Source organism: Moschus berezovskii, chromosome 3 (genome assembly GCF_049115385.1).
Source record: "Moschus berezovskii isolate FMDL1 chromosome 3, NW_MosBer_1.0, whole genome shotgun sequence".
Classification (NCBI taxonomy): domain Eukaryota; kingdom Metazoa; phylum Chordata; class Mammalia; order Artiodactyla; family Moschidae; genus Moschus; species Moschus berezovskii.
The window spans coordinates 38,834,479-38,848,912 of NC_142462.1; the positions used below are offsets into that span (position 1 = coordinate 38,834,479).

Below are 14,434 nucleotides of genomic sequence, written 5' to 3' on the forward strand. Positions count from 1 at the left end.
GTAGGATAATGGCAGTTAAGCTTCAAATTATCCATTAATTCTTTACATCACTATACATCTGGCAAGGAAGGGATGCACATATTTCTTTTTTAAAAAAGTCTTTCTTTAACAAAACTACTTATTTTAGAATTTTCTTGTGTTATTATTCTCAGTAACAGAAGGAATAGAAGACTGGGTGGTGGTGATGAATGCAAATGTATTATAGTTTATTTTAGAGCCAGAAAATACCCAAAGCCATCTCTGTCTTCCTCTTGCCTTCTGCCACAATTAACCAACATTCTGAAGAAGAAATCACACAAAATTAGATAACAGTTGCAAGCCCAACATTCTTATATATACTGATAAACTAACACATTCTTATGTTTTGTATGTTCTCAACTGTATCTTTGCTTCCTCCTTTTCAATTATATTTTTTCCGTCATTGAAAGCTTCCTGTCCTTTCCTATTACAGGATTATAGCTGGACAGACATCCGCTGCCCCTTTGAAAAACGAAGAGATGCAGCATGCGTGTTTTGGGACAATGTAGTTTACATTTTGGGTGGCTCCCAGCTTTTCCCTATAAAGCGAATGGACTGTTATAATGTCGTTAAGGATAGCTGGTATTCCAAACTGGGCCCTCCAACACCTCGAGACAGCCTTGCTGCGTGTGCTGCAGAAGGCAAAATTTATACATCCGGAGGTTCCGAAGTTGGTAAGGACTTATTTAGTATTTGTATTTGTGCTTTAAAGCCAAGTGTATATATAGGCTTTTATATCTAAATAAAGAGTTGGTATTATTTGTCCAGATACTTTTTGACATAATTTAAATACATAGCTGTCATATTTTAGAGCACATTTCCTGAAGGTTTACCTTAGTCTATATAAATCATTAAGAGAGTTTCATCTTAAATTAATTATCCAATTTCTGTCATGATAAAGCTTTCATTGATGTCATTTGGGTTTGAACTTCATTGGTGCCATGTGGATTAGTTATTTTATATACCTAATCTTGGAGAAGGGAATGGCAACCCGCTCCAGTATTCTTGCCTGGAGAATCCCATGGACAGAGGAGCCTGGTGGGCTACAGTGCATAGGGTCACAGAGTTGGACATGACTGAAGTGACTTAGCACGAATGTACATATGCATACATATTATTTGCTTTAAAGATTTCAGAGTTTGGCTTACTTGTAGACCCTTTAAGATCTCTTTATTATAGTCAAGCTTTTAAAATCTATTATCTTTGCTTTTTTTGTATCAAAAAAAGGTAAGACGAATCTTTTTCATTTGCTTCATGCTTTCACTTTTTAATGTAATGACTGGTAATGGTATCTTGGGCTTTTTGAGCAGAACAAGGTGTGGGTATGGGTATAAAAACCATTCTCATTGATAATTTGTTAGTGTCTACTAATGTTCCTTTTCTAAATGAAAAAATTTTATAAATGAATATTCTACATGCAGACTAGATGCATATTAGCTTTTATATGCTTTCATCTTTTCAAATAATTTCTTTAACTAAATAATGGGCTTATAAAGAAAACTAGGAAGATCAAGTAACTATAAGATATGGAATTTCAATGTTAGTCTTTTTGTTTTCTTTCATGATTTTTATACTAGCCCAAAGAATGTTTTACTTTTGATCAGCATATTTATTTTTTACTCCCCACCCCCAGATGTTTGTAAAATGAATACAAGAAAGGTTATATTTTCTAAATGTGACTTTAGGAGGTGACCTTTCCCCTCTTTAAAAGCATTCTTCACAGAATGTCTAATACAGCATATTTGAAATAACAATAAATCCTAAATATAGTAGGAAGTGTTTTATAGATATCCTTTTTGTAGAAAGTATAGTAGATAACTTCATTTCTTTATCATTTACTTAGTTTTTAACTTAAATAGTAACTTTTTTTGTATCTACTATATACTGTGTATTTCCCTTGTGTCAACTGACTGAATCTACTAGATTGGAAATGTTTAAAAAGTTAAAAAGATGTTATTGTTAGTCATGATATTACTTCTTCCATTTGGTATTCTTTGATCTTTGCTCTTTGTAGGCTTTGGTTTTGATAAGAGAATTACAGGGTGCTATTGTTTTTAAACATTAGAAAAGTTGAGAAAACTTGGAGATGAGCAATAATTTCATTAAGTTCTAACTTCTTTTTTTCTTGGGGAAGAAAAACACACTTGACCTTTAAGAGTATCATTTCTAAAAAAAAAAAAAAACACCTCTTTACTGAGCTCCTGTAATGTACAGAAGTCGTAAAACAGGATGAGTGTGTTTTACCATTAAAATGTATAATCAAAGAACACCAGAAACATAAAACAATGCTGAGTGTATACTTAAGAATGGACTGGCATGATTTCAGAGCTGACTTATATAACAATATTCTCTACACAGCTGATAAGTGAGGAAGAATAGTTTTGTTAATGATGCAGTGGCTATTCTAGAACATCAAATGATAATCCTTAGGATACTCTTCAAATAGTAGTTTTATAATTTAAGGTATGGATTTGCCATCTGTAAACAGCTGTTTTTCTCCTCTATAGAAACATTTGAGGTTTAGTTAATTCCTATCATGCATAACTGGGCATTTCTTACTTAATTTGAAAAAATTTTGAAATCAAACCAGTTTCTTTTCTGAAAGTTTAATTACCAATTAACCAATTACCAATTGGTAATTACCAATTACCAAGAATCTCCGACAGATCCTTTTTTGAATATTTTCCAAGTTCTATATAAAGAAGGATAGCTTTTTCTTAAAACTATTTCTATGTTTGACTGCTGTTGTTGTTTGAGAATAGAAGACTCTACATCCCTCAAATCTTTCCTCTAGGAATTAATGATTCAGCTCCTCAGTCAGCTCACTCCAAGCTCCCCCCACCACCACACACCCCCACACACACACTAAGCTAATCTAGATGGGGTCCTTTTCTTTTACAGGAAACTCAGCTCTGTATTTATTTGAGTGCTATGATACGAGAACTGAGAGCTGGCACACAAAGCCCAGCATGCTGACTCAGCGCTGCAGCCATGGGATGGTGGAAGCCAACGGCCTGATCTATGTTTGTGGTGGAAGTTTAGGGAACAACGTTTCTGGGCGAGTCTTGAATTCCTGTGAAGTCTATGATCCTGCCACAGAAACGTATGTATCATCAATTTAAAAATCTTACTTCACTATTAACTGTATTCTTTAAGCTCCAAGGAAGAAAATCTTAAAAGGCAGAAGGAACCCAACAGAAGGATTTTGTTCTTATCAGTTCAGTTCAGTCGCTCAGTCGTGTCCGACTCTCCGCGACCCCATGAATCACAGCACGCCAGGCCTCCCTGTCCATCACCAACTCCCGGAGTACACTCAAACTCATGTCCACAGAGTCGGTGATGCCATCCAGCCATCTCATTCTCCGTCGTCCCCTTCTCCTCCCGCCCCCAACCTTTCCCAGCATCAGAGTCCTTTCCAGTGAGTCAACTCGTCTCATGAGGTGGCCAAAGTATTGGAGTTTCAGCTTTAGCATCAGTCCCTCCAATGAACATCCAGGATTGATCTCCTTTAGAATGGACTGGTTGGATCTCCTTGCAGTATAAGGGACTCTCAAGAGTCTTCTCCAACACCACATAAGAGTGTATTAATACATACACTTTAGAATGTGCTAGGTACAGGGGCATGTATATGGGTTGGACCCTTCCTCTACACCTTAAGAAATGGCTTGACCTTGTATCTTGTGGGAGCCCCTCTCTTTCTTCCCTGCTTGTGCAATAAATAAATGCCTGAGGATGAGCAAATATGACTGATTCATCAGATTCAAAATGCCTCTTTTTTATTTTGAGATATCAGGAAGTATAGAGAGGGGAAAACAATGTATAATCAGTGGTAAATTTGCCTTTAATTATAAATATTATATATTGGTTCATAGCTTTAATGAATGATAGCCCTAAGTATAATGTCTTTTTTTTTTTTTGTAATTTGTGCTTAAGAGGGTATGTTTGGATTCACATTTATTAAATAAAATTATTCTTAATCAACTGGGAAGTAAACTCCTTTTTAAAAAGCAAAATATAAAGAAATAAATGGTTAGCCAGTTTTTCTGATCTTGTTAATGACGGAACCCATCCAGTACAGTCAAAGGTAGTTATTGAATAGTGGGAGTGGTGGTAAGTATAGTGTAATTGACTAATGAGAAAATGAACACAGGTGATATTCCAGTCAGACCTTTTATTAATAATCAGAAACATACATAGACCTTTAATAAGAAAATTCACTTGTTCATTTGAAAGGCCTGTTCTTCCTTTACCAGAAGAAGTTATTGGGTAAATATGTTCAACTTAAATGTTATGCCAAAGTACTGCACCAAAACTCTTGTGCTCAAGGTTTGTATTTAGAAAATACTTTCGGGCTACAGAACATACAAGTCTTCTACTCTAGCTATTACTTTTTTTAAGTTAAGAGTAAACATTTAATTATAAAATATGATTGTCATTTGCAGTTGTTTATTTGTGCTTCCCACCTACTTTTGAAGGATTTAAGGAAGCAAAACCATTAACTCTTTTCCCAGACAAAAGTGCAGTTGGAATTGTCCTTTCTCATTTTTTGCTCTACTAGTCTACCATGTTAGGAACAGAACTGAAAGCTTGTCTTCAAACTTGGGGCTTCCTTAGTAGCTCAGACAGTAAAGAATCTGCCTGCAATGTAAGAGACCCGGGTTCGATCCCTGGGTTGGGAAGATCCCCTGGAGAAGGGAATGGCAACCCACTCCAGTGCCTAGGAAATCCCATGGACAGAGGAGCCTGGAGGGCTACAGTCCAAGGGGTCACAAAGAGTTGGACATGACTAAGTGACTAGCACTTCTATCTTAAAACTTATCTTTTGCTAAAGTGTTGAGACTAGGAAATCTCTTGACATCATCAAACTTAATGCTTCTCAGTGTTTTTTAAAAATGTACCTTTGTATTGGCCAGGGCTCACTGGGGATACCCCTTATCCTAATCCTATCATCCAGCCAGCCAGTTAGCTATCCAGCCCCTCTTGTCCTAAACAGAAGGAGCAGGGTGTATCCAGACGGTCCTCCCTCCTGTCTCAGTCTCCACTTTGCCTCCCATAAATTCTAGACTCAGAAAGCATACAGGTTGGAAAACTGTAATCTCATTCACTCTGCTGCCTAATTATTGTTTCATTTCTTAAAAAGGTCTTCAAAGTAGAACCCATACCATATAAACTCCAGGCTTCTAAATTTTGAGATCTGTATTTAGGCAGTATCAGTGTAAATCAATATATTCTTATTCATAGTAGCGGGGGGAAAGAATAAAGAAATCTACAACATCAATATTTTTTTAAAAAACTAGGTGAATATAATCAGTTTGGGGAATATTTTTTAATTTACACAACTTAGCATTTCTTTTGTATGTATTGAGCTTATGTATTAAATTTTAATTCTGTATATTTTCTATTACATTTAAATTCCCTAAATTTTCCTAAGTGAAAAGCTAGTGTAAATTCTCTTATTTTGTATCATAAAGAAGAAAGGGGTACATGTATTGAATTTTTCCCAGTCAGATACTCTGTTTAATGCACTTTGACAGCTCACTGAGTGCAGAGCCTATCAGAGTTCGAGTACAGGCTCTCCCACTTCTGAGTTGTACGCTGACCTTTTCTCCTGGGGAGGCCTGTGTGTTTATCCTGAAAAATGGGAGGTCTTTAACCAAATGCTCAGAAAATGAGAGTAGTGACTGTCAGAACTGTTTTTAAAATAAACCAGAAGTATGTAAATATAAGGCTACAAGAGTTGTTGATATTTCAGAGTTCTTCATTATGCTCTAAAAAGAAGAGTTATAAATAACCATATTAGAGAGTTATACTTATGCCAGATTTCCCCCCCTCTTTTTTTTTTTTTTTTTTGTGGTCGTCTGGAGCCTTTTGATTTATATCACCCGTTAAGAGCACCACCTCCACAATCACAGGTGTCAGTTATATGTCTGGGAGTTTAGGCAAAAAGAGAGATTGAATCTCATAGAAAAAGTAACAAAATGGTGTGTTTAAAGCTACCTGTGAATTATTCTCTGACATGTGTCCACATTATATTGTCAATCTCATTCTTTATAATAGAGCCTGTGAACACAGCAGTGTGGTAATAAGTTATTAAATGTGACAGAATGATAGTAGTACTTTAGTTACCAAAGCTGCGTAAAAGTTCTATGTGTATATTTAAAGATGGATGTGCAAATAGTAACACATGGGCTAATTTGCTGATTGCTAGAGGCCCATGATAAATTTGTGCTTTACTTATGTAAATATTAATTAAAACCACATATGACAGTATTAATGCCTTATATGTCCTTATACATCTTCCCTTTCTTGTTACTGTTTTACAAGTTATTGTGAACTATAGGAAGTGGATTTCTTCCAAAAACATGACAGTAGTCTCCATATAGCCTCTATATCCCATATTTTATTGAAGCTGAAAGAAATCTCTTTTTACCCCACCTGTAAATCACTCAAAACCAGTTAACTTTTGCTTTCTGGCTTTTCAGACATGCATATTTGTGTATACACATATGTGAGCTGTAAATGAGCACTTACTTGGGATAACAGACCTTTCCTGTAAATTCATAAAAGTCCTTTTACTTCTTGTAAACAAGTATACTAAACACTTTCCTTAATTTTTTTCAGGTGGACTGAGCTGTGTCCAATGATTGAAGCCAGAAAGAATCATGGGCTGGTATTTGTAAAAGACAAGATATTTGCTGTGGGTGGTCAGAATGGCTTAGGTATGTGATGTTAATTCACTGTTCAACATTATCAGTGAATATGCTGATATTTCCTTATCCTAAATTATAAAAATGTTTCTTGAGATCTTGATACAAGCATTAATTACATACATCATTAGATTTATTTTATAGTTTCTGGGAACTAGCATTTTATGAAACGTCATAATACATTTAACGTTCCTGTATGTGAATGTAGGTAATAGCCAGCAGTCATTGTGACAGTCTCAGATGGCTTTTGTATATTTCCAAATACCCTCTGGGGAATGGCATCACACTAGCTTAAGAACTGTTGAGTTACAGAAATATTTAACTTTTAGGTCTTGTATCCAGGCTCTGAACAGCACTGTTTCCTAAACATTTTTAAACACTTCATGAACATATCAGTATTACTCTTCTAATTGATTAAATTTGATATTTTTATTTTTATAAATAATGTTGCACTAAAGAATCTTCAGTTATTGCTTTAAAAAACACCATTGTATTTATTTTTGGCCGTGCTTGGTCTTCACTGATGAAGCCTTTTCTCTAGTTGTGGCGAGTGGGAGCTACTTTCTAGTTACAGTGTGCAGGCTTCTCTTGTTGCGGAGCACAGGCTCTAGAGCATGTGGGCTTCAGTAATTGTAGCTCCTGAACTCTAGAGCTCAGGATCAGTAGTTGTGGCACACAGGCTTAGTTGCTTTGCAGCATGTGGGATATTCCTGGATCAAGGATCAAATCCATGTCTCCTGCATGGACAGACAGATTCTTTACCACTGAGTCACCAAGGAAGTCCAATAAATTGCTTTTAATAATGTAGAATTTGGACTGAATCTACAGATAGATTCCACAAAGCTCATTTTAGTCAGTACCTTCAATCTTTAAGAATAACAAAGAAATAACTTCTTTTCCTTCTTCTGTCTCTTTCCATTGCTATTTTTCATAAACTGCTGACAGATAAATGGTAGAAGGAAAAAGAACATTTGAATAATTATAATCAAACTTAATCAGAAAGAAACTTCATTGAGTGGTTTCCTTTTTAATTTTTCCACAACAGATATAACACTTTTAGTTTTACAGAATAAATTTTAAGTATTTATGGTTCTAAAATGATAAATAAAAAATTAAGTTAAATTCCTATTGTGTTAAAGTCAGAATAAGAATTTAGATAGTATTTTCCGGCAAGAGGACCCGAGTGAGTGTTTACACCGGCAGCCCTGCGGCCAGGTTCCTTCCGCGGGATGGGGAGAAAGAGAGAGCGCGAAAGAGAGAGGATGTCTCTCTCAGATTTGCACCTGGCGGTGAAGCTGGCTGACCAGCCACTTGCCCCAAATCTATTTTTCGGTTGCCAGAGACAGAGCTCGGAGAATACTCCCTGGGGGGATATAGTATTTCATTTCTGAAGCAGCTTTTGCTGGCAAACTCGAGGAGTCTGTTCCAGACCCTGAGCTGATTGATCTGATATACTGTGGCCGGAAGCTAAAAGATGATCAGACCCTTGACTTTTATGGCATGCAACCTGGATCCACAGTCCATGTTCTGCGCAAGTCCTGGCCTGAGCCTGACCAGAAACCGGAACCTGTGGACAAAGTGGCTGCCCTGAGGGAGTTCCGAGTGCTGCACACTGCCCTGCACAGCAGCTCCTTCTACAGGGAGGCGGTCTTTAAGATGCTCAGCAATAAGTAATCTCTGGATCAGATCATTGTGGCCACCCCAGGCCTCAGCAGTGACCCCATTGCTCTTGGGGTTCTCCAGGACAAGGACCTCTTCTCTGTCTTTGCTGATCGCAACATGCTTGATACATTGGTGCCTGCTCACCCTGCCCTGGTCAATGCCATTGTCCTGGTCCTGCACTTGGTGGCAGGCAGCACCCCACTGCTGGGAGCAGAGTCCTCTTCCCGGGGCATGCCCTCCAGCTCCTACCGGGACATGCCAGGTGGCTTCCTGTTTGAAGGGCTCTCTGATGATGAGGACGACTTTCACCCTAGCGCCAGGTCCACGCCCTCAAGCAGCACCCCCAGCTCCCGCCCAGCTTCCCTGGGGTACAGTGAAGCTGCTGGGCCCCGGCCCATCACCTAGAGTGAGCTGGCCACTGCCCTGGCTCTGGCCAGCACTCTGGAGAGCAGCTCTCACACGCCAACTCCTGGTACCCAGGGCCACTCCTCAGGGACCTCCCCAATGTCCTCCAGCATCCATTCAGGGACGCCCATCACCAATGATCTCTTCAGCCAAGTCCTGCAGCATGCCCTGCAGGCCTCCGGGCAGCCCAGCCTTCAGAGCCAATGGCAGCCCCAGCTGCAGCAGCTGAGGGATATGGGCATCCAGGACGATGAGCTGAGCCTGCGGGCCCTGCAGGCCACCGGGGGGGACATTCAGGTGGCCCTGGAGCTCATCTTTGCCGGAGGAGCCCTGTGAACTCCCTGCTCCTCCTGAACCCCCAGCAAACTGCTAAGGCAGCTGCCCATAGGAAGCACTCTTGAAGGTGCCCCATCTCTACTCTCCCTAATACACCTGATGGTCGACCTTCAAAAAAAAAAAAAAAGAATTTAGATAGTAGATATGTAAGGATTCATTGTAAAACTGTTACAACTTTTTTGTATGTTTGAACATTTTCATAAAAAATGTTTGGAAAAATATGAAGAATTGTTACTTTAAGAGATCGTAGAATTGTTCACATAGTTGTTCATCTTTTATTCTTTTGAAGGTGGTCTGGACAATGTGGAATATTATGATATTAAGTTAAACGAATGGAAGATGGTCTCACCAATGCCATGGAAGGGAGTAACAGTGAAGTGTGCAGCAGTCGGCTCTATAGTTTATGTCTTGGCTGGTTTTCAAGGTGTGGGTCGACTAGGAAACATCCTTGAATATAATACTGAAACAGACAAATGGGTCGCCAACTCCAAAGTCCGAGCTTTTCCAGTAACAAGTTGTTTAATTTGTGTTGTTGATACTTGTGGAGCAAATGAAGAAACCCTTGAAACATGAAAAATTGAGTGAACTTCAAGATTCATTGGAGACTCAAAAATATGGCCACCCGTGCTTTGTTCCAAGAGTGCAGTTACAAAGTTTTAGTTTGGTGTGTTTTTGGTTTTTTTTTTTTTCAAGGAATTTTCAAGTAAAGTAAGATTCATGTAAAATAGATTTTCTTTTATATGGATTTCCTTCCTTAATTGAAAGACTGTATTTCACCTGGCCATATAACCAAGAACAAATCTAGCAAGAAAACTTGTAAAATTATAAGCACTTGGTGAAAATATGAATTCTTAAATGAATTTTACATTTGTAAGTATGATTATGGCAGAATGGGGGACTGACTCATGATTGAAGCAGTCTCATGTTAGCTCTAGATTATATTTTCATACATCATAGAAGTGCTATGTAGTTATGTCTGTTTCTCTTCAGTCAAAAACTAAGAAATAGTATGAACTGTAAGTCAAAGATAGTTCTGATGGAGCAGCTTAGTCTCATATAATTTTGCTTGTCTTCATTTGTTCCATTTAGTGCCAAATGTATTCCATTTTAAAAGCAAGCCAGAGTGAGTCAAAGCATACACTTATATCTCATAAAACCTCATAAATACATTTTGGGAGTTAAAATGTAATCAACTCCTCATGAAATACATTCAGTACAATAATTCCATCTTTTTAACACAAAATGTCAAGCTTAGCACCCATCATTAATTTATGTCACTTTTTAACCCAGGGATTAAAAAAGGATTATACCTCTTCAGCGCTCACTCTGTTAATATTACCTAGCAAAAGAAAGCTACTTATAGCAAATTCTAGGTCACTAGAATATCACTGATAGTTATACACTGTCAATGTTGAATTCGAACTTCTTATAGATAAAAAAGGTACATATTTTCCGTAGCATAACATATCAGCAAATTTGACCCAGTCATCTCTAAAAGTTTTATAATTGAGTTAAATATTTGTCATATTAATTACTTATATGTGATCAGTAAATCTTTTACAAACCCAACTGTTCACTTCTTTCCTAGTAATGTTTTGTCCTTTTACATTATGAAATGTATGGAATGAGCCATGTAAAGCTGTCACCATCAATGTTTTTAAACCTGATAATATTAAATATTTTTAAACTTCAAGTAGCCTGCTAAGTTCATTCTTCACTTTAAATGTGTTAGGTAGTTTTTAACTTGTGAAGCAATGTTTCTTTTTAAATTTTTATTCTTTATATGAGGGTTATAATCTTAAGACCTAAAAATGTTTAAATGAAGAGGGAATTATAAAAGATTATGGTAGATATATTTCCATTTATGTAAGGTTTTATGTACATTACAGTTCTATTAATTTGTCATACAATTCACTTGTTTAAAGTGTACCATTCATTGATCTTCAATATATGTACAGTTATGCAATCATCACCCTAATTATGGAACACTTTCTTCACCATAAAAAGAAACCCTATACTTATTAGCAGTTACTCCCCATTTTCCCTGTATTACTTTCTAATGGCTCCTATAACAAGTTACCATAAACTTCATTGCTTAAAACAACAGAAATTTACTCTTTCACAGTTTGGGAGGCCAGAAATCCTAAATCAAGGTATTGAAAGGGTTGATTCCTTCTGGAATTTCTAAGAGAAAAACTTCTCTTGCCTCTTCTGGTGGCTTCTGGCAAGCCAGGTATTTGTTGACTTGTAACTGCACCACTCCAGTCATTGCTTCTGTCTTCACATGGCCTTTTCCCCTGTGTGTCTCTCTGTCTGCTGGTACTGTTAAAAGTCACTGGATTTAGCTCACCCTTCTCATTGGTGGAGGGCATGGCAATCCATTCCAGTATTCTCTCCTGGAGAATCCCATGGACAGAGGAGCCTGGTGGGCTACAGTCTGGGGTCGCAAAGAGTCGGATGCAACTGAAGCAACTTAGCATGCACGCACGCACGCACCTCTTTATATTTTTTAAAATTATTTTTTAATTGAAGGATAATTGCTTTACAGAATTTTGTTGTTTTCTGTCAAACCTCAACCTGAATCACACACCTCTTTATCTTAACCAATGACTGTCTCCAAAATAAGGTCTCATTTTAGAGTTTTAGGGAGACATTATTCAACCCAGTTCTATCTACCAAAGGACCCCATCCTTAGGTAACCATTAATCTTTCTTTTTCTAGATTTGGTTATTCTGAACAATTTTATGTTGGGTTTTGACTTTTGCTCTCTGTTGGGAAAAATGTGTAATATTTTTGAGGGTAGAATATTGATTTGTCATATCGCAATTTGGCCTGGTTAGAAATAGAAGCTGCTTCTGTGTGTCAGGTGTCTTAGATCCTCTAGGCAACGAGTGGAATGTTTCATTATTACTGATAGAAGTTCACATAGCAACATTCACGTGGGTTTTAAATGAACAAAGTTTCTCTGTTTAAGAATGTAGTACTCACCCCAAGATGACGGTTGTTATACTTTTTAGTTGCAGTTTGTCCTTAATCTGTTTCCCTGTAAACGTTACTACTGGCTTAAACATTGTTACCCATCCTGATGAACGGCTGGGCAGGTTTTTACTAAGCAGTTAAAATGAAATTACGACTATGCTTCTCAAACCACAGCTAATACTCCTCCCAGGGCTGAAGTCCTTGGTTTGCCTGACCAACTTTCTTTCCTCTCATTTGAGAACTCAAGCTACCTCAAACGAGGCGCCTTTCTCCGCAAAACCATTCAAGTATCCCGCCCTCCCAAGGTCGCGCTCAGGGCGTGCGGGGCGGGCCCACTCTTCTCAAATCTTATTGGATAAAATCCTCGCCTCTCATCACACTATGGGCGGGACAATAGAGAAAGGGCCTTTACCAGGCGCAAAAAGATGACATCACAGTAGCGAAGCCGGGACCTCCGGTTGCTCGCTGAGGGTGCCAAATGAAGACCGTTCGGTTCGCGACACCATCGCCATGACCATTTGTCAGTTCTTCCTTCAAGGCCGCTGCCGCTTCGGAGACCGGTGCTGGAACGAACATCCCGGCGCCAGGGGTGCGGGCGGAGGACGGCAGCAGCAGCCCTCAGGTGATGTTTTCTTCAGTCCTTCGCAGCTAGCCGAGCAGGGGAAAGCCTGACGTGGGGCCGGGCGGGAGAGGACCGGGCGTCCCTCCTGGGGCCAGCCGCTGGGCACAGCGCCGCGGCGTACCAGTCAGGTGACGCGGACGTGCCCCGCCGTCCCCTCGCCCGCCCCGCCCACTGACGTTTTCGCCCTTTGATTAGGAATTACGGCTGATTTTGTTAAGTGGACTGCAGTTTATTCGTGGTTACAGTGAAAAACAACGAATTTTTAAGTCGGGGTTACGTATCAAAACTACCTGCATGGCAGTGGTTCCAGAATTGGCGTAGGTCGACCTAGACGCCTTCTTCTGTAACATTGTACTACTTTTCTGGGTATTTGTTTTTCCCGTTGATGCTTTTAATGTAATTTTTTTTTCTAAACTTTTTTCTAGGGAGATGCTAGTAAGTAGGGTCAGAGTCAGGGCTCTTTGGGGGAAGTCGTGAACTCCTTTGAAAGTCTAATAAAAGCTACAGAGCCGTAAACCTCATATAAATGCACATGCTTATAAAATTGGAGGTAAAATCGGGAGAGTGGGCTGCTCAGTTAAGACCTCTGGGCTCTGAGGGAAAGGTATACAGGACTATGGTGACCTGCCTTCTGGGCCTAAGTCATTGTCGAAATTGGAATATTTCACTAAATGAATTGTGGATAATGCAAAGGAACTGTCTTCGAGGAGAGGAAGGATCCGAAGTGAATCTATAGTACAATGCAAGGTTTTAGAGGTCAGATGAATGGTTAGATTTTCTTAGAACTGAAACTTAGTCCAGGATGCTGACCACCTCTCCCTTCTCTTTCCTCCTGTACCGCTATTCATCTGACGTTTAAGCCTTTTGTTACATTGTGGTTTCATTTTTATAGCTCTTCTAGAAGACAGTCTTTTTGAATTACCCACAATTAGTCTAGTAAGTATTCCAAACCAAAAATTAGGACTCGGGATCAGACAAATGTATTTCCAGGAACAACAAAACGTAATATTTAACATTCTGTGGAGACTTACTCTAAATACAGTAGAGAATAAATGTTGAATGGATAGATTGATGGATTTTAAAAGTGTAAATAAAACTAGTTAAATAAACAGTGTATCTAATGCCCAGAAATAAATGCTTGCAGAATCAGTAAGTATGAAAGCCAAAAGCTATATCCAAATGATGGAATGAATTTCTTCAGTTGTGAAGGAGAAAAGATCACAAGAAAAAGATCAAACTCTAGAAAAATACAATATTATTAACCCCTGCTTGCGGGATCTGGTCTAGCAATGTGCCCCCTTTCCTCTTTGGTTTTGTTAAGTAGTTTTAGAATTGGGAGATGGATTTTTTAAAGGCGTGTATCTCCCATCATTCCAGTTTTATTATACATTTTTAATAGCATATCTCCTCATTCAGTTAGAAACACGTTTTATTATACATTTTTAATAGTATATCTCCTCATTCAGTTAGAAACACGTTTTATTATACATTTTTAATAGTATATCTCCTCATTCAGTTAGAAACACGTTTTATTATACATTTTTAATAGCATATCTCCTCATTCAGTTAGAAACACGGTGAATTATCTTGGCCCCAAACTGAGAAGTGATGAATAAATGATAGTTGAAGTGATAAAATTTTTTTTTAATATAGACACAGAAAGGAGAAAGTCCTGTTGGCTCATTTTGATAGTTATAAGAATACT

At 38.3% G+C, this 14,434-nt stretch overlaps 2 protein-coding genes and 1 pseudogene across 6 annotated transcripts in view; all 3 read left to right on the top strand.

Moving 5' to 3' along the window:
* Window positions 1-10,821, top strand: part of KLHL7 (kelch like family member 7) — a 55,475-nt gene extending 44,654 nt beyond the window's left edge. For all 3 annotated transcript variants that reach the window (XM_055420571.2, XM_055420573.2, XM_088833696.1), the window contains exons 8-11: window positions 452-692; window positions 2,920-3,121; window positions 6,640-6,737; window positions 9,418-10,821. In XM_055420571.2, coding sequence (XP_055276546.1) covers window positions 452-692; window positions 2,920-3,121; window positions 6,640-6,737; window positions 9,418-9,701 — 825 coding nt within the window. In that variant the 3' untranslated portion in view covers window positions 9,702-10,821. The remainder of the gene's footprint in view (window positions 1-451; window positions 693-2,919; window positions 3,122-6,639; window positions 6,738-9,417) is intronic.
* On the top strand, window positions 7,973-9,178 carry LOC129552304 (ubiquitin-like protein 7 pseudogene; annotated as a pseudogene).
* Window positions 10,822-12,553: 1,732 nt separating the features above from the next.
* Window positions 12,554-14,434, top strand: part of NUP42 (nucleoporin 42) — a 31,379-nt gene continuing 29,498 nt past the window's right edge. For all 3 annotated transcript variants that reach the window (XR_008685215.2, XR_008685217.2, XM_055420575.2), the window contains exon 1: window positions 12,554-12,729. Coding sequence is in view for 1 of the 3 variants with exons in the window: in XM_055420575.2 (XP_055276550.2) it covers window positions 12,618-12,729 (112 nt within the window). In the remaining 2 variants the exon portion in view is untranslated. The remainder of the gene's footprint in view (window positions 12,730-14,434) is intronic.